The following is a 22,897-nucleotide window of genomic DNA, read 5'->3' as shown; positions in this document are numbered from 1 at the left end:
TTTGTAAAATATTCAGCCCACTTCTCTGGTGGGATTTTATTGGCGACAGAAGTGTTCTCATTATCTTCTTTTAAGGATTTTACCATGGACCAATATTTTTTCGGATTATTTTCCCGCAAGTTATCAAGCTTACTTAGGATCTCTTGTTTAAATGTTCTAAATTTGTATTTGCGTAGCTTATTTTATACTCGGTAACATTTATAAAGTATCGTCCTCGGATTATTGGGTCATTGGGGGATTTCGAAAGTAGAGCATATATGAGGCGCCGTTTATTATTTGTTCATTATATTTGGATATCAGAAAATATTTATTGACCATCAATAATTCGATTTCTATATCAACATTCTTTCTTTTCTCTTAGTACTTTGTTAACTTATCTCCGCTCTAAAAATCATTTGTCGTACAAATTTTAGGCCTAATGTCTATGTTCGATGATTCATTATAGCATTCTATACAGTTCAAGTAATTTATATTCTCTTACAAGAAGATGGTTTCGAAAAAAAATGTCACAGAGATCACAGGCGTCTGCACCTGGTTAGTATTTTTTTTTTAAAGTATTAGCCTCTACTCCTACTTTGTTGATATGTTCGGAGACTAGTATCAGCTAATTTATTATTTTTTCTCCATAGGTAAAGTGATTTTATGATGCCCGTGCAAAGATCTCGCGCCAATGTACAAAGGGGGATAACTCGGTCATTTAAATCTAGTCAATGTCGTAATCAAACGGCATTGTATCTTAAATAATTTTAGTTTCAAAATGTCTATAATTATTTCATAGAGTATTTTCTGTTTGTTGAAATATTATTCTTATATGTTTGAATTCTTTATTTCTTTTTTTATCTTTTACAACAAACAAACACGACTGGTTTCCGGCAGTCAATATTGTTGATCAGAATGTGTAAATGATAAAAATAGCGAAATATTTGTGCTTATATTTCATCATGTTTTGTACATAGAGATATCGATGATATGGGAAGATGAATGCCAGAAGCCAAGTGTTTGAGCTTGTAAGTATGGTATATTCATACATTATGCAGATAAAGTACACCTGCAGTTTGACTCTTCTGTCGCTGATCGTGACCCAGCTACTGAGTACTGCGCGATCCTTTGTTGTCCTGCGCATATTTTCGTCAGATGTCTAATTATTAGGCCCACAGTTTAGATACTACAGTGACATGTTCTGTTTGAAATATGTTATATAGACAAAGGTAGCTACTGGTGTGGTAAAGGTGTCATTTACCGATAAAATCTTTATTACTAAATCGATTATTATCATCAGATTATTTACAGGTCAAAAGTCAAGTTACGTTTAATTTGTTTTTAGTTTTCACCCAATCTATTTCAAATGTTTTTTACTATTCAGAATGGTTCCAGTCATAGCTAATTTGCACAATGTTCTCCTTTGAATTTGTGTCTGTTGACATTAATGTAAAAGTTTTGAAATTAAATGATAACAAACTTGGGGAAATGTCAGTACAAAGAATATTTCAGGTAAATATTTTCTCTTATCGATTATTATATATATACATGTATACTTTAATTTTGTTTTCCCAGTCTGTAGAGGGCAGGCAGATAGAGGAAGTGGTCAGCAGTAAGTATTCACAATTACTTCCAATATTGAACTATTCTCCTATATTTGTAAACTGTTCTGTGAAAAAATAAAATGAGATTTCTTCATAGACTACAATGTAGTTTCATTGAGTTTAATAACATCCTTTATATATTACAGGTATATGTTGAAGGCATCCATGTAAATTGTTTGTAGAATTTCTCACAAAAAAGTCCTGTTGTATCATCATGTATACTTAATTACTTCGACATGATTACATGTATACCAGTAAATCATTAACTGTTTCACAGTTTGACCTAAAGCTACCTTAAATAAAGGTATCTAAATAAATATCTGCTGTGGTATATAAGTCTGGTGTTAGGTCGGGAGGAAACTCAGGCAATAGCTAGAGCTTGACTGTACATCATGAACAATGTAACACTTCATTGTGGTATATTAGAATGTCCAAGTCTGGTGTTAGTAGGTCCGGAGGGAACTCAGGCAATAGCTAGAGCTTGACTCTACATCATGTATATGTACAATGTAACACTATATATAACTGTGGTATATGTAAGAATGTCCAAGTCTGGTGGTAGGTCTGGAGGAAACTCTGGCAATAGCTAGAGCTTGACTGTACATGTACATCATGTAAATTGTACATATATGTGTATGTTAGACTATTAAGTGTAATGGACATGTACTTTTGTAATTGTGTATTGAGTCATACTATATTACATTGTATTGTTTTGTAATGTCTTCTCTCTGATATGTTGAAAAACACAAAGAAATAAAAGATTCTGAATCTAAATATGAATCTGTACAATGTAACACTAAATATATTGTGTTATATTAGAATGTCCAAGTCTGGCGTTAGGTCGGAGGAAACTCGGGCAATATGTTGACAGTATATCATGTACAACATACAATGCTCTTTGTTTAATTTGCATCTGATCATTGGCCTAATTCAAATAGTTTTAAGACAATTAAACAAGGATGTTGTATTCATTAAATCAATTAACCAAGGATGGTGTATTCATATAAATACATTGCCATGTTTGTCATTGCTGATATGAATTATATGTAGAAATTCACTGGTTTTCATTACAGGTGTGTTTCATACACTACTTCTCCACAGAACTCTTGGCAAGGTAATTATAAGTTAAATGCATGATTACATACATGTAAATTTTTTCTGCTGTATACATGAAAAATATTTCTAAAAATTTATTGAGAAAAAAACTCACTTTCGGTTCATTGGCAAAGTTATAGCAAGGGTATACTGTACTTCATCAAAAGGTGGCGGTATAATGAGGGTAGACTGTACCTCATCAAAAGGTGGTGGTATAATGAGGGAAGACTGTACCTCATCAAAAGGTGGCGGTATAATGAGGGTAGACTGTACCTCATCAAAGGGTGGTGGTATAATGAGGGTAGACTATACTTCATCAAAAGGTGGTGGTATAACATAGTTAGATTGCACTTCATCAAAAGGTGGTGGTATAATGAGGGAAGACTGTACTTCATCAAAAGGTGGTGGTATAATGAGGGTAGACTGTACTTCATCAAAAGGTGGCGGTATAATGAGGGTAGACTGTACCTCATCTAAATGTGGCAGTATAACGAGGGTAGACTATACTTCATCAAAATGTGGCAGTATAAAGAAGGTAGACTATACTTCATTAAAAGGTGTCGGTATAATGAAGAGGTATAATACTTCATCAAAAAGTGGCAGTAAAAGGAGTATACTGTACTTCATCTTAAGGTGACAATGTAAAGAGAGAAGACTGTACCTTATCAAATACCATTAAAGTCGACGTAAGAATACAGATATGTCTTCTACACATTTACCCTATTTTACTTTAATTTCAGTTCCATTACAAACAGGAAGGCAGTTACTCTATAGGTACAGTGGGTGTTGTTGATGTCGACTGTGACTTCCTTGACTTTAGCTATGTAAGTTGACTGTAAATTAAAGATAATTATATGTATAAATATGTTTGAATTTAGCTATTTTAACCACTATCAGATGACTTTTAAATGCTGATCAGGGTATAAATGATAATTATATGTATAAATATGTTTGAATTTAGCTATTTTAACCACTATCAGATGACTTTTAAATGCTGATCAGGGTATTAATGATAATTATATGTATAAATATGTTTGAATTTAGCTATTTTAACCACTATCAGATGACTTTCAAATGCTGATCAGGGTATTAATGATAATTATATGTATAAATATGTTTGAATTTAGCTATTTTAACCACTATCAGATGACTTTCAAATGCTGATCAGGGTATAAATGATCAATTATCAGTATATATAAAACATAAGGGTGTAGTATGATGTATATTAGTGTTACTTACTTACGTACGTGTTAGGTACATACTTTAAGTTTGATGATTCATGTTTACCACAAACAGGTGCGGACTGCATCAGACGACCTAGACTCCTCCATACAGCGGGAGATAGGCGTGTTCAGGGACACACTGAGGGAGGGGCCTGGATGTGGCCAGGTTAGTCAATGCATCTCTATTTCTTTCACTTTCATAATCAACTTTCAGTAAGATATAAGTAAAAATAAAACTTTATCCTGGATCTGTGTATTTTATTTATAATGATTACCACCAGAAGGATTACAAGTCCTCCACATCTTTTTCCATTTTGACTCTTCAAAAATATGTGTGAAGTGGATTTTCCCTTGTCAATATATATGTACATGTAGATAGATTTCATTACTATAGTAACGTGTACTTCACGTTTGTAAAGCTCAGTATACTAGAAGTTTAGAGATACAGTGGATTCATTAAAAACATTCTTTCCAAGGACATTAAAAACATTCACGTTAAAGGACATGACAAACATCACACCTATTTACTATCTTCAGTACTAGAATAATCTAGTTCACAGTTATGTAGCATGTCAAATTAAATATTAATTACTTACCAAGCACACAAATTGTTGTCTTTATATCTGTTAATACACAGTTATATCCCTCATACTAAGATGACCTTTAACCTTGGTTTTCAGATTTCCCTGGAGTTTTACCAGAAGAAGCGGGCCCGATGGCCATTCATGGCTGAGTGTATACCATGGGAAGTGTGGACAATAAAACTGGAAACGCTTACCTTGGCCAATGAGAATGGTGAATTACCCAAATTAAATCCTGTTACTAGGCTTTTAGTCGGTTTTCTTTCGAAGACATGTTGTTTAAGTATTCATAATCATGTATATACAATTACGCTGGAAAAAATATATAACATTATATAGATATGTCCTGCTGTTAACTGAAGTGTTGTATATTTATAAAGATATAAAAATATCGGTTTCTCATTATCATATATATATAGTTAAATTCCACCTTCTCTACATATTGACTGATATTCATAATTATGTGTGAATTATTTCTCCGTCACAGAGCGGCAGGTCTGCAGAGAAAAGTTAGGGGAGATTCTTGCTGAGAAGGTGATGCATGTAGCAGAAGCCATGAATCGCCATGAATATGTCCCAAAAATGCCAAACCAATCGGAGCTGGACCTGATATTTGACACAAGTTACAGGGATGTCCAGCCCTACCTGTTCAAGGTTTGTTACAGTCATACAGGCGAAATATAGCATTTCAATGAAGGTTGCAATTGGGTGTTTTAAAATTCCTGGTATTTTGTAGAGTATAAAGATTTCGGTACAACAAAATCACCAAAAGATAAAACAATGAAAAATGACCAAATTTCTTTACTTTCAAGTATTGCTTCTGTTGGAGTATTCAACAGGAGTAAACCTGTCAGAAAAACTTTCATATTAATATACAAAGAATAATTGTATACACTTTGTGTATCTTGAAATATATCATCTCTTTTAATTTGTGGGTTTATTGTGTTCTAATTCTATTGTAATTTACATTCAATTTGTAACTCACATACTCTATAAAACTGAGTTGGCTCAAATGGGAAAATTGTAACTCACATACTCTATAAAACTGAGTTGGCTCAAGTGGGAAATCTTGAATACAAAAAGTCAAGGACTGTAGGTACAGAATGGACAGGGATTCAGGTTAATAATCAGGGGTTCTGAATAAGATACCTCCTAGAGTAATATTTGCCAGACAGTGTCATATCACTTCATTGTTTTACCCCAGAAGTTACCAATGATCACCAAATGGTGCTAGAGAATTCCACATTTTCAAATATCACAGTAGCCCAATAATAATTATGATGTCACAATGTTATGTATCTAGGTTGCCAAACAACTGTAACCATCTTGAATTGTAAAAGTGTACTCCAGGTTGTATGACATTTGTTGTCCTGATTTGGGGATAGTTTCTGTGGTATGTTGATTGTACACCATTTGTTATATGATTGCCAGTCCTTGTAGATATCCCACCAGACAACAGGACCAATCCCCACCTCAGTAGGAACTACGATGAGAAAGCTCCTCAAGGACACGCTCGCACTTGACTTATGATGACCACCTGTGCCCTAGTTATCTGTATTTATCACAACATACTCCAGTCAACGCTTGGTCAGCAAAAAAGATTCCTGGGTCGAGCTGGTCATCTCCAGAGATACTGATAGTACAGTACTCCAGCATTAACTTACATGGTGTGAGGTGTGATTGTCTGTGAAATGTAGGATCTCACAGTAAGATGTGAACTGTTGCAGCACGGTTGCAATGCTTAGTGGAAGTGTAGTGATTAATTCATAAAGTTGTTACCCAGCATTGAATCACTGGTCATTGTTAGTTGTATTCTAGACAACATGACTGCTCATGGTTCTCTGGACGTGGGACTAGTGTGGCATTGTACCCATAAATCGGCCTGGGAAAGATGACTGAACCTTTGATTCAGGAAGAGAGATCAGCTCTGTACTGACACTGGAGAGAGTGTGGTAGGTGGACTCTCCGAGGCTGCGATTGTTACGTAGCTGTTGCACTGAAACTTGTTAAATGGAGAAGTCTTTATTTTATTGCTTGTGAGCAAGTGTAAAGAAACAGATTAGAAATGTTGCAAATGAATTAATTGTTCCTTAACTTTGATGGTCAGTACGTACAATTATGAGAAAAATAATTCAAATACATGTACATTCAGGTTTTTATACTATCAGTTGTAGAATTCATGACATTTGTTTTCATTTCCATGACCCAGTAATCAGTAAAGGTACAATATTTAACCAGATCATTAGTAATAGATTCACATTTAGGTGACGGTAGATTTGTCCAGTTTCATGGTTTATTGATATAGATAATATAATATTTGAGTGTGGTGCTGGAGTTGCTGGTATGATTATTATTATGACTTTTTTTGTGATTTTGTTTTTATGAATTCACAATGTAAATGTGAATTGAGAGAAATATGATGCCCGGTAATCTTTTTGCCAAATGTTGAAGGCGTACATGTTAGTGTTCATGCTTTTTTTTCTTTCCATTTTTCAAATATTAAGTCTTGAATATGTGATACATTATTGTATTATGTTGGAGAAAAGAATTCTGTGAATGACTAAGCCAGAGTGAAGATTAGTTGTATTTGTTTTGTGAGAGCAATAAGTATGTATCTATGAATGACATGGCCAGAATGACTGTATGTATGAATGACATGGCCAGAATGACTGTATGTATGAATGACATGGCCAGAATGACTGTATGTATGAATGACATGGCCAGAATGACTGTATCTATGAATGACATGGCCAGAATAACTGTATGTATGAATGACATGGCCAGAATGACTGTATGTATGAATGACATGGCCAGAATGACTGTATGTATGAATGACATGGCCAGAATAACTGTATGTATGAATGACATGGCCAGAATGACTGTATGTATGAATGACATGGCCAGAATAACTGAGTATCCATGAATGACATGGCCAGAATGACTGTATGTATGAATGACATGGCCAGAATAACTGTATGTATGAATGACATGGCCAGAATGACTGTATGTATGAATGACATGGCCAGAATGACTGTATGTATGAATGACATGGCCAGAATGACTGTATGTATGAATGACATGGCCAGAATAACTGAGTATCCATGAATGATATGGCCAGAATGAAAATTTACTGTACTAGTCACTAAAATAATGTAATTTTGCATCTATTTTTTGTAACTTGTTGCTTTTAAAATGATCTTTCCAAACTTGAAGTTTTTTCCCCTCTTTTTTATTTAAGTGAGGGAGGGAAGTGTTCATGCAAGGAAGTTATTTTCCAATAGCAAAATATCTCCCCTTAGCTTTTGTTTGCTAAATGTGTGGCGCGTGCACTTTCTCCCCCACGAGAATTTTAAAAAAGTTGGCAAGTATGCTAGTGAGAAAAGATTATTTTTTTGTGGAAAATGATACATGTACTAATATACAAGGCCTAGCCTGAGTGAAGACTATTGATTAGAACTGTACATGAATTATGAGACTCTTCTGATGGAATGAATTATTCTCCAAATTTTACAAGTTTAAGATGTTAAGAAATTGGTGATGAAACTATTTGCTGTCATAAATTAAAGAATTGTTAAGTGGCCTAGGAAGTGTATAAACTTTGATGTTGTTTGTGTCTACCTGATACAGTTAACATAATGCAGTGTAATGACATTCAATGTTAAACTATGATCATGGTTTTTTGCATTTGACTACTAGGGTATGTCAGAAAGTTGTTCTGACAGCACCAACAAAGGAATGATGCAAACCTTGATAATTGTTAACACTATCTGACTGAAGAGTTTAAGTTGTTTGTATACACTCAGTCCAACATATATAATATATATTAGTGTGAAGTCCAACATATATAATTTATATTAGTGTGAAGTCCAACATATATAATTTATATTAGTGTGAAGTCCAACACATATAATATATATTAGTGTGAAGTCCAACACATATAATATATATTAGTGTGAAGTCCAACACATATAATATATATTAGTGTGAAGTCCAACACATATAATTTATATTAGTGTGAAGGGTTCTTTCTCAGTCATACCGGGATTTATTTTTATTCTCCGTTCCACCGCCATTAAACCATCAGATTTTCAGTCGAAGGAAACTTCTATATATTGTAAATGCCTTTAATCCTCCTTTCTGTGGAATCTGTCTTGTCATAATTAAGCACAAAAATAGAGGTGTTCAATGTAGATAAAGAGTTTAGTGTGATCAGACTGATATTTGCTTTGGTGCTAAATGGACCTTGTAACCAGTTTTTGGGCCTGTTATTATAACCAGAGTTCTGAGTGTGTAAGATTTAATCCTCCTTATATATGTAATGCTAACCTTATATATACAGTGGAATGATAAAGACATATGTAGTATGATTAATTAGAATGTGGCGAGAAAGTTTGTGTGTCCATTACAGATAAACATGTACAAGTGTAGTTGGATATCTGTTCATACTCATATTCTATTTAAATATGGGGATAAAAGTACTATGTGAAGCTTGTAAGTCTACTCCTGGTAATATATGTACCGCTGAGAAATTTGAATGTACATTTAATGTATTTGGTTGTTGATAAATGATTGCGAAATAAAATCACTAAAAACAAGTGCCTTTTGGTTTTGTGAAAATGATTCCATTTACATATAGTTCTGTAGAAACAATGACCAAGGTTGTTGAAATTGTCGTCAAGGTCAGTGATGCAGTAATGAAGGTCAAGGTCAGCAGCACCATAGTGGAGGTCAAGGTTAGCGGCACAGTAATTGAGGTCTAGGTCAGTGACGGTAATGGAGGTCAAAGTTAAGAAAATAATACTGGGGACTAAAGTCATGGCAAAGTGTTGGCAACTATCAACTAGAAATTTGTTTTTGTGAAAAAATTTCATTAGGATATGTTAAGAATTTAAGTTGACTAAAAACATGACAGAATATTATGCAATTTTGTTTATACAAAAAAAATACAAACTTTGACCAGACCATTGAAATCACAGATGGTGCCTTTGTGGCTTTTTAAAGTAAAATGCACAAGTAAGGACTAAGATCATTCTACATGTGAATTTCGAAATTATTTCTTGTGCACTAGTCTTTTTAAAAATGATTGATTTGGCCTAAAATTGAACCTGCTTTGCAAAAGCATGACCATATTTCTGATGTGGCGTCACATCAGTCTGCTGAATGAATCCACACAGGTCACTTAGAATAATCACGGCTCATTTGATTAAGAGGCCAACTGGCCTGCACGGATAATCCGATATTCATTGCTTTTATAATTATCATTTAAAAAACAGTAGTGTGTTTTTTAACAAATTTGAACCGAAACTTTTAATCAAGGTACGTAACTTCTGTCTTCAAACTTTTCTAGGCATCATCCTAGGAAACTGCTAGCCAAATGTCTTCATTCTAGACCTTTTGGTTATTCATCAGAAGTTAAGTGTTTTACCAAATCCTGCATACCCTTGTGACCTTAAATAGGAGTCAAGTTCATTTATTTTTGCAGAATTTTCAGATATCATCCCAGGAACCTTCCAGCCAAATATCATGAACCTAGACTTCTGGTTATTTGCAAAGATGTTAGGAAAACGTTTATGCTAAACCAAAACACCACCGAACAGCAAAATCGTGTTTAGCTCACTGGCCCTATGAACTGTAAACTAATTCAGCTCATTTGGCTAATGCTAAAGACAATAGAACACAAACAAAAGAATTTAACCTCTGTAAAGTTTTATTTGAGTACAACATGTCAATATGCCATACAAAACATTCTGTATCAATATGAAGTCGTGATATATATGTGATATATTGTAACATGTATCTTTGTGGAATGTTTTTAACATGCATAATATGTGTACACATACTACAGCAAATCGATATAGAAATACAAAGCCACGATCATTACAATTCTATATTATAAGCCATTATATTGCAGTGCCAGTGTCAAGATATATATCCCAATCAATACACTCCAACTCCCTCCCGACATTTTACACTTCAGTATTAATTGTTATCCTGCTACATACAGTATATGTAATAAGGCTTGGAACATCTAACCAAGACTTTACATGTAATGATCTTTCTTAGATTTTTGTGTTGTGATTAAATGCAGTGGCTACAACTGAAATACCAGAGTTATTTTCATGGCTACACTAGAAAATACCAGATATTGTTTCATGGCTTCACTGGAAAATACAAGATTTATATTCATCTTTTAAATATTTTATACTCACTTGGAATAACAATCTTAATTTTACCTGAATGATAACATGTGTTACTGTGATTTCACACATAGAACCCTGAATGTTCCGAAAACATACAATGGACCTTTACAATGGTGTACCTGTACAGTACAAACGTAATTACTGTATCAAAAGGGAATGAAACATATTGATAAGACATTATACAATTAATTAAATTTCAGATCAGACAAATTTCACTTTATAAATGTAGAGTAAATAATGAAGCGGGAGTATCACAAATATTGTTGAGCGATGGGTTTGGAATTACAATGGGAAAATTGAGGACTTGTTCCATCCCTCCATACACTGTAGTGTATACAATACCAGTAAAGATCATTTGTCTAAGTGTGAGGTGTGTGGAGAGCTAGCCGAGCGATCAAAACAAAGCATGCAAGTCTTCACTGACCAGGTGTGAACTACATAATTTGTAACAACTTCCAAATGCCTTTTAAGTCATAATTTCATATTGGAATATTAAAGTTTTACTATGCAGTAACATCACATGTCGCCAAAATACTGCTTTTCTTTATTTTGTTTTAATGTTTACCTGGTGGTTGAGAGAAAGCCTCTTCTTTGAGTTATGGAAGACAGCCAACTGGTGATGTTAGGAGACTTACAATTTCTTTGTTATACAGCATTTCATTTTCATATATAAAGAAGATTATAAATTATATAAATATATTAAGACTAAGGACATTCTATTGGATATAAATCTTTATTGACTCTCACTTCCTAGGTTGACTCCCTTTCCTAGGTATCTATATATCTCCCAACTAATATTCACTCAAGCAAGAAGAAATTAATGTCTAAACTGTATCATATAAACTGATAGCATTTCATAAAAAAAAATTCATTTACTTGGCACATTTCAAACAGTCAACCAGCATTATTTGTGGGTTTCCAAACATACCACAAGGTATTAAAAAACCTGGTAAAATCTACACTAATGCCAGATCATTTGTATAGGGCAAAAATCTCCTTAATGCAAGCAAAGGCTGAAACAAAAACTGACTTTATCGTCTTACAAGCAGCAATCATAAACAATCTTTTTTTTTTGAATTGAAAAAGTCCTCTGATTAGCTCCCCTTTCATTGACAAGACGACGTGACAGTAATTAAGTATCAAACCAGATCGGTAAACAACACTTTGGGAATATAGTAGTTTCTCTATTACATGATAGTCAGTACTTTGTAAAAGTATGATTTAAAATATGACATGATGAAAGTATGTAAACTTCAGTACATGTATATACAAATAACAATTTAAAAGTATCGAATGCAAAAATATACAAAATAGTTTTATGCAAAAATATACAATCATCTCAAAAGTTTCATTGAATCACTATTAAAATACATTTGACTCCAACAGAAAATCAATGGTCCTAGCAATGCATGAGACTGTTGAGGTTTCAGATATCGGTAGATTTTAACCCAGTTAATTAAGGTGTACAAATTAGGTTTCAGATATTGGTAGATATTAACTCAGTCCATTTTGGTATACAAATTAGGTTTCAGATATTGGAAGATATTAACTCAGTCCATTTTGGTATACAAATTAGGTTTCAGATATTGGAAGATATTAACTCAGTCCATTTTGGTATACAAATTAGGTTTCAGATATCGGTAGATTTTAACCCAGTTAATTAAGGTGTACAAATTAGGTTTCAGATATTGGTAGATATTAACTCGTACAGCTCCAAATAAACATCCGATGTTTGTGATTACATTAGCGCATTAAATAAGTCAAATGGCAGGACATTTTCTATATATCCCTCACAACTATTATAGATTGGGAACTTGTTTTATTTACAGAGACAAGAACCCAAACTCTAACACCTGGAATAAAGAAAACATCAAAGTGTATTATCTTATAACTTTTCTCGTTAAAGTGTATTATCTTATAACTTTTCTCGTTAAAGTGTATTATCTTATAACTTTTCTCGTTAAAGTGTATTATCTTATAACTTTTCTCGTTAAAGTGTATTATCTTATAACTTTTCTCGACAGCTCAACATTTTACAAATAACAGAAATTTCAGTTCTATTAGAAATATCATAATGTGTGCTGTAGATATAATGTGTTGTGAGCCAGGACACTACCCAATGTATTAAGGGGCTAATTCCAGATCACTGCTCTGATGAAACCACAATTCAGACACCTGATAGCTCTCCAGCCAATATACTAAACCTCTATGAAGCCCTGCTACATTGATAGGTCACCTTGACTTAATCGCCGTACTTTATTGATCGACTACGACGATATTTTTCGTATCCACCAAGCTTAAGCGAGAGCTTGTATCACCTTTATGACCTATGCTGGCTTTGGTTAACTAACATACTTTAATGAAGTTGATACAAACAATTTGCATGTATACTGTAACATGTATTCAATACAGGAAATTCAACAATATTCTTACATCCATAAAAAAACAATGTTTAATACATCATAATAAAAGTGAAATGACTTGAATCTAATGCATTGTGGTATTTTTATACAGACTACCACAGTATTTGTTCACCACATAATATAGTGTGCTATTTGTTAATACTTAAATATACATTACTGTCACAGTGATATTTTTCATTCTTAAATATAGTCTACCACCTACATTTGTTTAAAACTGAAATATCCTACCATAATGGTATCTTTTATACTACCATGTTATGTGTTCACATTGCCCTACCGGGGGTATAATAGAAATGGTCCTATTTTCCTCAACTCTAATTGGCTAAAACATGGTCATGTGAAGGTTGATATTTTGACATATTAACCTGATGTTACTATTTTTAGTAGAAACAAGCCAATATTGTGTTTATAACATGATAATCATGGTGATCAACATAACAATGTAAATTTCCTGTTTATCTGTATAATCATTATCAATCATAAAGTAATTTTTACCAGTTAAAACACAATTTGTTTACTATTATGTGTTGTTATAAAAAGAAAGTGATGCACCATTAACAAACACCCCTCCCACAGGACATGCTCCGAGATATTATTTTCCTTCTTGTCTGTTTTGCCTTTCCGTAACATTTGGCTTCAATGCATTTTTCTGTAGTAACACTTCTTCACAATTCATATTCAAACTGTCCCGTTTTGTCACTAAATCATTATTATTATTTTTTTATTATTTTTTTGTATTCACAATATGTATAACATGTAACCTACACTGTCAAACTGTCGTACTGTGGGAGGAGTACCAAGGGAAACCCTTATTGTCGGGCAGGTGACTCCATACCTTTTCACATCTGATCAGGGATTGGTTTGTTTGTTTTTGTTTAACGTCCTATTAACAGCCAGGGTCATTTAAGGACGTGCCAGGTTTTGGAGGTGGAGGAAAGCTGGAGTACCCGGAGAAAAACCACCGGCCTACAGTCAGTACCTGGCAACTGCCCCACGTAGGTTTCGAACTCGCAACCCAAAGGTGGAGGGCTAGTGTTAAAGTGTCGGGACACCTTAACCACTTGGCCACCGCGGCCAGGGAATTGGACCCCGGCCGCCTATATATAGGTGAAAGGCGAGTGTCACCGCTGTCTCGCCCAACCACCCTGTCTATACCAAGGAGACATCATAAAATATACGATATCTGTAATACCCAAAATTTGTAACTATCAGTACAAAAATATAATTTACCCTGAAGCTATATATAGCTATAAGAACACAACAGTTTTGTATTTGGGGTTAACAAAGCAGCTGCTGTACTCATCTCTAGTCAATAACTGTATAATGTAAGAACCAAACTCAATGTCATGCAATGTAAGTTAAACCAATGTGTGGTCCAGAACCGTAGATATGAATATCCTAGTTCAAAGATCATTTTTGGAATGTATTATGTTAAAAAGCACTTTGCATATAAAAATACATGTACATCTTTGGGAAAATAAAAAAAAAATTGTAACATCTTAAAAAAAGTTCAACACAAATTATGCTGAAAAATGTCAAGTTTGTAATTCATTAAACTTATTCATACAGGTAATTCTATGTAAAAAGACACCATGATTGAGAGGTTGAGGAGAAAAAAATACTCTCATGAAAATGTCTTAGAAAAATAGATTCAACGACAAGTAAAAGCACCAGACATCCTCACAGCTATACTGTATACTTATACAGATATGTCACCAACAGCTGATTCTTTGGCTAAATCAATTGTAATCAGATATTTTAACAATAGTTTTTCATGAAGCAGTTGTCTAAAAGAAGATTGTAAGCTTCATTAATGCTCCTGCCTTCTGTTATTGATGGGTAGCTTTATTCTATGTATGTACACTGTATCTGATTTTTCAGATAAGTTATATTAATTATGACCAATGCAATCTCAGACTTTATAATAAACAACATTCACATTATGTACTTAATAATTTCCTTACAAGTCAATCATTCAATATTCAACAATCTACATTATAAGATCACAGTTATTACATCATTATGCAAAATTTCATAAATTATAAACAAATACATGTGTCTATACAAAAATATAGTCAAAATTTCACATCACAACTTAAACAAGTTTGCTCTAAATCATCTTTCTGCATGACAAAACATGTTTACTCATTATGACTTCTTTACAAGAGTTGCCAGAAACGACATAGCTCGCAGAGTTGGTTGAAACTCAGACTAAGACTTTAAAAGTATGTCAAAGGTTACAGTCAAGGACATCATAACTGCAAATGTAGTACAAATGGAAAGTTTTGTTGTAAGGAACACACATGTCAATTACCTAAGCTGTATGCTCATTAGTATTAACACAACACTGCTTTATAAAAACTTAGCTATCCATGACTTTGTCTCGGCAAGCTAAATAAGAGTCTAGCTACATTCAACAACTGAATCAAGAATGTAGAGAAGATAATGACTACGAGTTACTGTAGGGTCACAGCTTACTACGAGTTACTGTAGGGTCACGACTTACTACGAGTTACTGTAGGGTCACGACTTACTACGAGTTACTGTAGGGTCACGACTTACTACGAGTAACTGTAGGGTCACAGCTTACTACGAGTTACTGTAGGGTCACGACTTACTACGAGTAACTGTAGGGTCACGACTTACTACGAGTTACTGTAGGGTCACAGCTTACTACGAGTAACTGTAGGGTCACAGCTTACTACGAGTAACTGTAGGGTCACAGCTTACTACGAGATACTGTAGGGTCACGACTTACTACGAGTTACTGTAGGGTCACGACTTACTACGAGTTACTGTAGGGTCACAGCTTACTACGAGTAACTGTAGGGTCACGACTTACTACGAGTAACTGTAGGGTCACAGCTTACTACGAGTAACTGTAGGGTCACAGCTTACTACGAGATACTGTAGGGTCACGACTTACTACGAGTTACTGTAGGGTCACAGCTTACTACGAGTAACTGTAGGGTCACAGCTTACTACGAGTAACTGTAGGGTCACGACTTACTACGAGTTACTGTAGGGTCACAGCTTACTACGAGATACTGTAGGGTCACAGCTTACTACGAGATACTGTAGGGTCACGACTTACTACGAGTTACTGTAGGGTCACGACTTACTACGAGTAACTGTAGGGTCACAGCTTACTACGAGTTACTGTAGGGTCACGACTTACTACGAGTAACTGTAGGGTCACGACTTACTACGAGTAACTGTAGGGTCACAGCTTACTACGAGTAACTGTAGGGTCACGTCTGACTACGAGTTACTGTAGGGTCACAGCTTACTACGAGTTACTGTAGGGTCACAGCTTACTACGAGTTACTGCAGGGTCACGACTTACTATGAGTTACTATAGGCCATGACTTACAACGAGTTACTGCAGGGCTACGACTTACTACGAGTTACTGCAGGGCTACGACTTGCTACCAGTTACTGCAGGGCTACGACCTACTACGAGTTACTGCAGGGCTACGACTTACTACCAGTTACTGCAGGGCTACGACCTACTACGAGTTACTGCAGGGCTACGACTTACTACCAGTTACTGTATGGCCACGACTTACTATGAGTTACTGTAGGGTCACGTCTGACTATGAGTTATTATAGGCCATGACTTACAATGACTTACGGCAGGGCCATATACTCACGAGTTAATACTTATCCCCATGCACATGGGTATTTGTCTATGGCTGGCGGACAATAAGTATGATAATACAGGTGATACCACTAGTAACTCACACAGAAAACACAGAAGTGGATGTTGTCTACAGACAATGAGGTGGCTTCCTTCATATCTGACCTATATCAGACAATCTGACCTAAATACATATAAAATTTGACATACATGCAATGGATGTGACCTACATAAAAGACATATAATTGGAGAATGATGTTCCAAGATTAAGTTTCACGCGTTGGTAATTCATAACATTACATAACATACAGAAGGCAGGGCTATATACATCTGGCGATGAATTTTCACAACAAATCGAGTCTATGTTCACAGTGATCACTCACAGACACCAGTCTTCTAATATTGCACATAGTGTTGGTTTGTCCTTTTGTAGGGACAAGTACAACAAGACCGACCTTCAAGGAATAATGAAAAAAGGAAGCTTTTCTGCTCTCTCCTTTCCTCACCAATGTATTGGTTTCAATGAATTGGACACAGACAAATCTTCACTATAGAATGGCATTCCTGCTGAAATCCTCTCCTACTGAACACACAAAGACCTGTCTTCCGAAGAAAGTGGCCTTCCTGTTATCACAGACTTTCCTTCTGAGCACACAAAGAACTGTCCTCCTAAGAGAGTGGCATTCCCGTGATCACAGCCTTTTCTTCTGAGCACACAAAGAACTGTCCTCTAAGAGAATCATGTTTCTGTTATTACAGCCTTTCCTACTGAGCACACAAAGACCTGTTCTTGAAGGGGAGTATGGCATTCCTGTGATCTCAAGATTTTCCTTCTGAGCACACAAAGACCTATCCTCCAAAGAGAATCTTGTTCCTGGGATCACAGCCTTCCCTACTGAGCACACAATGACCTGTCCTAGAAGGGGAGAATGGCGTTCCTGTGATCGGTCCTGTCCTGTCCAGGTCCTGTCCTCCAAATAAAATGGTATTCCTGTTATCACAGCCTTTCCTTTTGAACACACAAAGAGAGTCATGTTCCTGTCATCACAGCTTCTCCTTCTGAGCACACAAAGACCTGTCTTCCATATAGATTGGAAATCCTGCGATGAATGAAAGTCAAGGTCAAAGTTTAGGGGTATGTGATGTTAGAATTGCTCTCTGGTACAGATTGACTCTGAAAGTGGTAAAATAACATATCAGTGTGTAAACCCTTGACAAGGTGCCAGGTAAAATACATGTATAATATATACACAACCTTAAGTTGGGCACTAATGTAATCACTATTATAATATATAGTTAAACATGTTCAGTATATTGTAACAGTAAGGTTTAATCGTTACACACTTACAAAAAGAGTCAATTTTATTTCTGTGTATCGTTAAGAGTTTGGTAGTTATACTCGGGTCATTTGAATGGTCAGAGGAAGGTAGATAAGGAGACTGTAATCCTTCCATGGAGAAGCTACTAGTCACATTTAACTGTAATCACTCTATGATCAGTTATATATCCACCCCTCATTTGGACCATATTTCCTGATACAGATATAATCCCTCCCTCCATTACACGTACATCAATCCCTCCCTCCATTACATATACATCGATCCCTCCCTCTATTACATGTACATCAATCCCTCCCTCCATCACATGTACATCGATCCCTCCCTCCATTACATGTACATCGATCCCTCCCTCCATTACATGTACATCGATCCCTCCCTCCATTACATGTACATCGATCCCTCCCTCCATTACATGTACATCGATCCCTCCCTCCATTACAAGTACATCGATCCCTCCCTCCATTACATGTACATCGATCCCTCCCTCCATTACATGTACATCGATCCCTCCCTCCATTACATGTACATCAATCCCTCCCTCCATTACATGTACATCGATCCCTCCCTCCATCACATGTACATCAATCCCTCCCTCCATTACATGTACATCGATCCCTTCCTCCATTACATGTACATCGATCCCTCCCTCCATTACATGTACATCGATCCCTCCCTCCATTACATGTACATCAATATCTGTGTTAGAACAGCTGAACACCTACCATTGGCTCCACTCACAGATTTGTAATCTTATATTGTCAGGGGTCCAGGATTCTGTGGAGAAAAATTCTACATTTAATGATCAATTTCAATGAGATGCTACCTGTTTTCCACTGATTTTTGTTTTGTTTTTTGTTTTGTTGTCTTTCATTACCATGATGCTGTAAACTCTAAATTACTAATTGTTTAACAAGCTCCTTTGTTCTTATAGAGTATTAAAAATTTTCAAAAACTTCTTTGTCAATATTGGTTATATTACAAAAAAGATATACTGACAAACAATAGTCAATACATTCCATCCAACAACAACCTTGTAGACAAGATCAAAGTTCTAACACACAAGAATCATACGTATACTGGACAGTACCTGCGCCTTGACCATGGTGGCCGCCCATTCCAACTGGTCTTTCTCAGATCCAAAACTTAGTGTGTGGCCAAAGCAAGACATCTCCTTAGAACTACAAATAAATGTAAATGATAAAACCAATACACATATTAAGAAAGACTATATTCATATAAAAATGTAAAGATTTAAATATTATCTATAAAAGTTCTGGTCAATCAAGAAAGATAGCCTTGCATTGACAAATGTAAGGTTGGTTAACTCTCAACAAATGGTGAGGGTGGTTAACTCTCTTAACAAACAGTGAGGCCGGTTAACTCTCTAAACAAACAGTGAGGGCGGTTAACTCTCTAAACAAACAGTGAGGGCCGGTTAACTCTCTAAACAAACGGTGAGGGCGGTTAACTCTCTTAACAAACAGTGAGGCCGGTTAACTATCTAAACAAACAGTGAGGGCGGTTAACTCTCTAAACAAACAGTGAGGGCCGGTTAACTCTCTAAACAAACAGGTGAGGGCGGTTAACTCTCTAAACAAACAGTGAGGGCGGTTAACTATCTAAACAAACAGTGAGGGCGGTTAACTCTCTAAACAAACAGTGAGGGTGGGTTAACTCTCTAAACTAACAGTGAGGGCGGTTAACTCTCCAAACAAACAGTGAGGCCGGTTAACTATCTAAACAAACAGTGAGGGCGGTTAACTATCTAAACAAACAGTGAGGGCGGTTAACTCTCTAAACAAACAGTGAGGGTGGGTTAACTCTCTAAACTAACAGTGAGGGCGGTTAACTCTCGTAACAGTCAGTGAGTGCGGTTAACTCTCTAAACAAACAGTGAGGGTGGTTAACTCTCTAAACAAACAGTGAGGGTGGGTTAACTCTCTAAACAAACAGTGAGGGCGGTTAATTCTCTTAACAATCAGTGAGTGCAGTTAACTCTCTAAACAAACAGTGAGGGCGGTTAACTCTCTTTACAAACAGTGAGGGCGGTTAACTCTCTAAACAAACAGTGAGGGCAGTTAACTCTCCAAACAAACAGTGAGGGCGGTTAACTCTCTAAACAAACAGTGAGGGCGGTTAACTCTCTAAACAAACAGTGAGGGCGAATTAACTCTCAACAAATGGTGAGGGCAAATTAACTCTCAACAAATGGTGAGGGTGATTACCTCTCAATAAATGATGAGGGTGGTTAACTCTCAACAAACAGTGAGGAGGGTTAACTCTCAACACACAGTGAGAGTGATTAACTCTAAACAAAGAGTGAGGAGGGTTAACTCTCAACAAACAGTGAGGGTGATTTACTCTAAACAAAGAGTGAGGAGGGTTAACTCTCAACAAACAGTGAAGGTGATTAACTCTAAACAAAGAGTGAGGAGGGTTAAATCTCACCAAACAGTGAGGCTGATTAACTCTCAACAAATGATGAGGGTGGTTAACTCCCAACAAACAGTGAGGAGGGTTAACTCTCAACGAACAGTGAGGGTGATTAACTCTAAACAAAGAGTGAGGAGGGTTAAATCTCAACAAACAGTGAAGGTGATTAACTCTCAATAAATGGTGAGGGTGATTAACTCTCAACAAATGATGAGGGTGGTTAACTCTCAACAAACAGTGAGGAGGGTTAACTCTCAACAAACAGTGAGGAGGGTTAACTCTCAACAAACAGTGAGGAGGATAAACTCTCAACAAATGGTGAGGAGGGTTAAATCTCAACAAACAGTGAGGGTGATTAACTCTCAACAAATGGTGAGGGTGAGTAACTTTCAACAAATGGTGAGGGTGATTAATTCAATAAATTGTGAGGGTGATGAACTCTCAACAAACAGTGAGGAGGGTTAACTCTCAACAAACAGTGAGGAGGATAAACTCTCAACAAATGGTGAGGGTGATTAACTCTCAACAAATGGTGAGGGTGATTAACTTTCAACAAATGGTGAGGGTGATTAACTCAACAAATGGTGAGGGTGGTTAACTCTCAACAAACAGTGAGGGTAATTATCTCTCAACAAATGGTGAGGGTGATTAACTGCAAACAAATGGTGAGGGTGATTTACTCTCAACAAATGATTAGGGTGGTTAACTCTCAACAAACAGTGAGGAGGGTTAACTCTCAATAAATTGTGAGGGTGGTTAACTCTCAACAAATGGTGAGGAAGGTTAACTCTCAACAAACAGTGAGAGTGATTAACTCTCCAACAAATTGTGGGTGGTTAAATCTCAACAAAGGATGATAGTGGTTAAAGAGATAAATGAGAATGTAGGATAAAATCCCTGTATTTTTTGTGAGAGGAAAACATTTGTAAGAAATAGGAACTCACCCCACTTTGTCTCCTTTCTTCATGAACGTGACTGGGAATCTGAAAATCAGATAAATAAATTAACACAGTGCCATACTCCCATAAAATGTGGTACGTAATACTGTTGTATTATTTATTATCATGTAACAGGTTTTATTTCCACTGATAATTACATTTTGGCCTATCAGCAGATGAATATTACAAGCTTATAAAGCATTCTAATTTATATCTGAAGCACTTCTGATATAAGGAAAATTTCAAAAACTTTCACATGTTTTTAAACATTCAATTCAAACTTTCTTCTTATCATCTTAATAACACTTTCACCTGTTTTCAATAGATTTATGAAAATCCAACACCAGTTTAGGGTCAGGAGTACATTAAGTAGTCTGGACAATGTAAAGAAGGCTATAACATTTTTAATATCATTAGTTTATGCAAATATGATTTGCCTTTTACAATATGACAGTACATTTATCTACTGGAAGGGAGAGACTTACTTGGCTGCCTTGCGCTCTGGATCGGCACCAATATAGATGCTTAGATCTTCTACATTCCAGGAATTTATTGCCCTCTGAGACATCTGAAATGGCTATAAAGGAAAATGAAATTATCTAAAATTGCACACTTTACCAAGACTTGAACATGTAAATTTTTAAAAGTTACATAGACTTCCACACTTTACATAGACTGGCACACTTTACATAGACCTGCACACTTTACATAGACCTGTACACTTTATATAGACCTGCACACTTTACATAGACCTGCACACTTTACATAGACCTGTACACTTTACATAGACCTGTACACTTTACATAGACCTGCACACTTTACATAGACCTGTACACTTTACATAGACCTGTACACTTTACATAGGTCATCACACTTTACATAGACCAGCACACTTTACATAGACCTGTACACTTTACATAGACCTGTACACTTTACATAGACCTGTACACTTTACATAGACCTGTACACTTTACATAGACCTGTACACTTTACATAGACCTGCACACTTTACATAGACCAGCACACTTTACATAGACATGTACACTTTACATAGACCTGCACACTTTACATAGACCAGCACACTTTACATAGACCTGCACACTTTACATAGACCTGTACACTTTACATAGGTCATCACACTTTACATAGACCAGCACACTTTACATAGACCTGTACACTTTACATAGACCAGCACACTTTACATAGACCTGTACACTTTACATAGACCTGTACACTTTACATAGACCTGCACACTTTACATAGACCAGAAAACTTTACATAGACCTGTACACTTTACATAGACCTGCACACTTTACATAGACCTGCACACTTTACATAGACCTGTACACTTTACAGACCTGCACACTTTACATAGACCTGCACACTTTACATAGACCTGTACACTTTATATAGACCTGTACTCTTTATATAGACCTGCACA

The 22,897-nt window shown here is 35.8% G+C and overlaps 2 protein-coding genes across 4 annotated transcripts in view; one reads left to right on the top strand and one right to left on the bottom strand.

Annotated features, from left to right (window-relative positions):
• Positions 1-868: 868 nt before the first annotated feature.
• LOC117328882 (autophagy-related protein 101-like) lies at positions 869-9,079 on the top strand. The gene is made up of 8 exons (XM_033886478.1): positions 869-1,007; positions 1,555-1,591; positions 2,657-2,697; positions 3,419-3,502; positions 3,975-4,067; positions 4,582-4,696; positions 4,970-5,136; positions 5,923-9,079. Exons 1-8 carry the CDS (start codon positions 978-980, stop codon positions 6,010-6,012), a joined length of 657 nt encoding a protein of 218 aa, XP_033742369.1. The 5' UTR covers positions 869-977; the 3' UTR covers positions 6,013-9,079.
• A 5,002-nt stretch (positions 9,080-14,081) lies between these two features.
• The window catches only part of LOC117328881 (arf-GAP with Rho-GAP domain, ANK repeat and PH domain-containing protein 2-like), a 132,365-nt gene continuing 123,549 nt past the window's right edge, over positions 14,082-22,897 (bottom strand). For all 3 annotated transcript variants that reach the window (XM_033886475.1, XM_033886476.1, XM_033886477.1), the window contains 5 exons: positions 21,942-22,033; positions 21,463-21,501; positions 19,173-19,263; positions 18,808-18,859; positions 14,082-17,919 (listed from right to left, as the gene is read on the bottom strand). In XM_033886475.1, the coding sequence (XP_033742366.1) occupies positions 18,836-18,859; positions 19,173-19,263; positions 21,463-21,501; positions 21,942-22,033 (246 nt within the window). In that variant the 3' untranslated portion in view covers positions 14,082-17,919; positions 18,808-18,835. The remainder of the gene's footprint in view (positions 17,920-18,807; positions 18,860-19,172; positions 19,264-21,462; positions 21,502-21,941; positions 22,034-22,897) is intronic.

Source organism: Pecten maximus, chromosome 6, assembly GCF_902652985.1.
Source record: "Pecten maximus chromosome 6, xPecMax1.1, whole genome shotgun sequence".
NCBI classification, from domain to species: Eukaryota; Metazoa; Mollusca; class Bivalvia; order Pectinida; family Pectinidae; genus Pecten; species Pecten maximus.
Note: the sequence above shows the minus strand (reverse complement) of the source record. Positions and strands in the feature narration are given on the sequence as shown.

Bases quoted from the DNA above. Each gene is read 5' to 3' on its own strand.
- LOC117328882 (XM_033886478.1), top strand. From the start codon at position 978: ATGAATGCCAGAAGCCAAGTGTTTGAGCTT. The intron at 3,503-3,974 runs GTAAGTTGACTG...TACCACAAACAG, and splicing joins ACTTCCTTGACTTTAGCTAT to GTGCGGACTGCATCAGACGA. The intron at 5,137-5,922 runs GTTTGTTACAGT...CAGTCCTTGTAG, and splicing joins TCCAGCCCTACCTGTTCAAG to ATATCCCACCAGACAACAGG.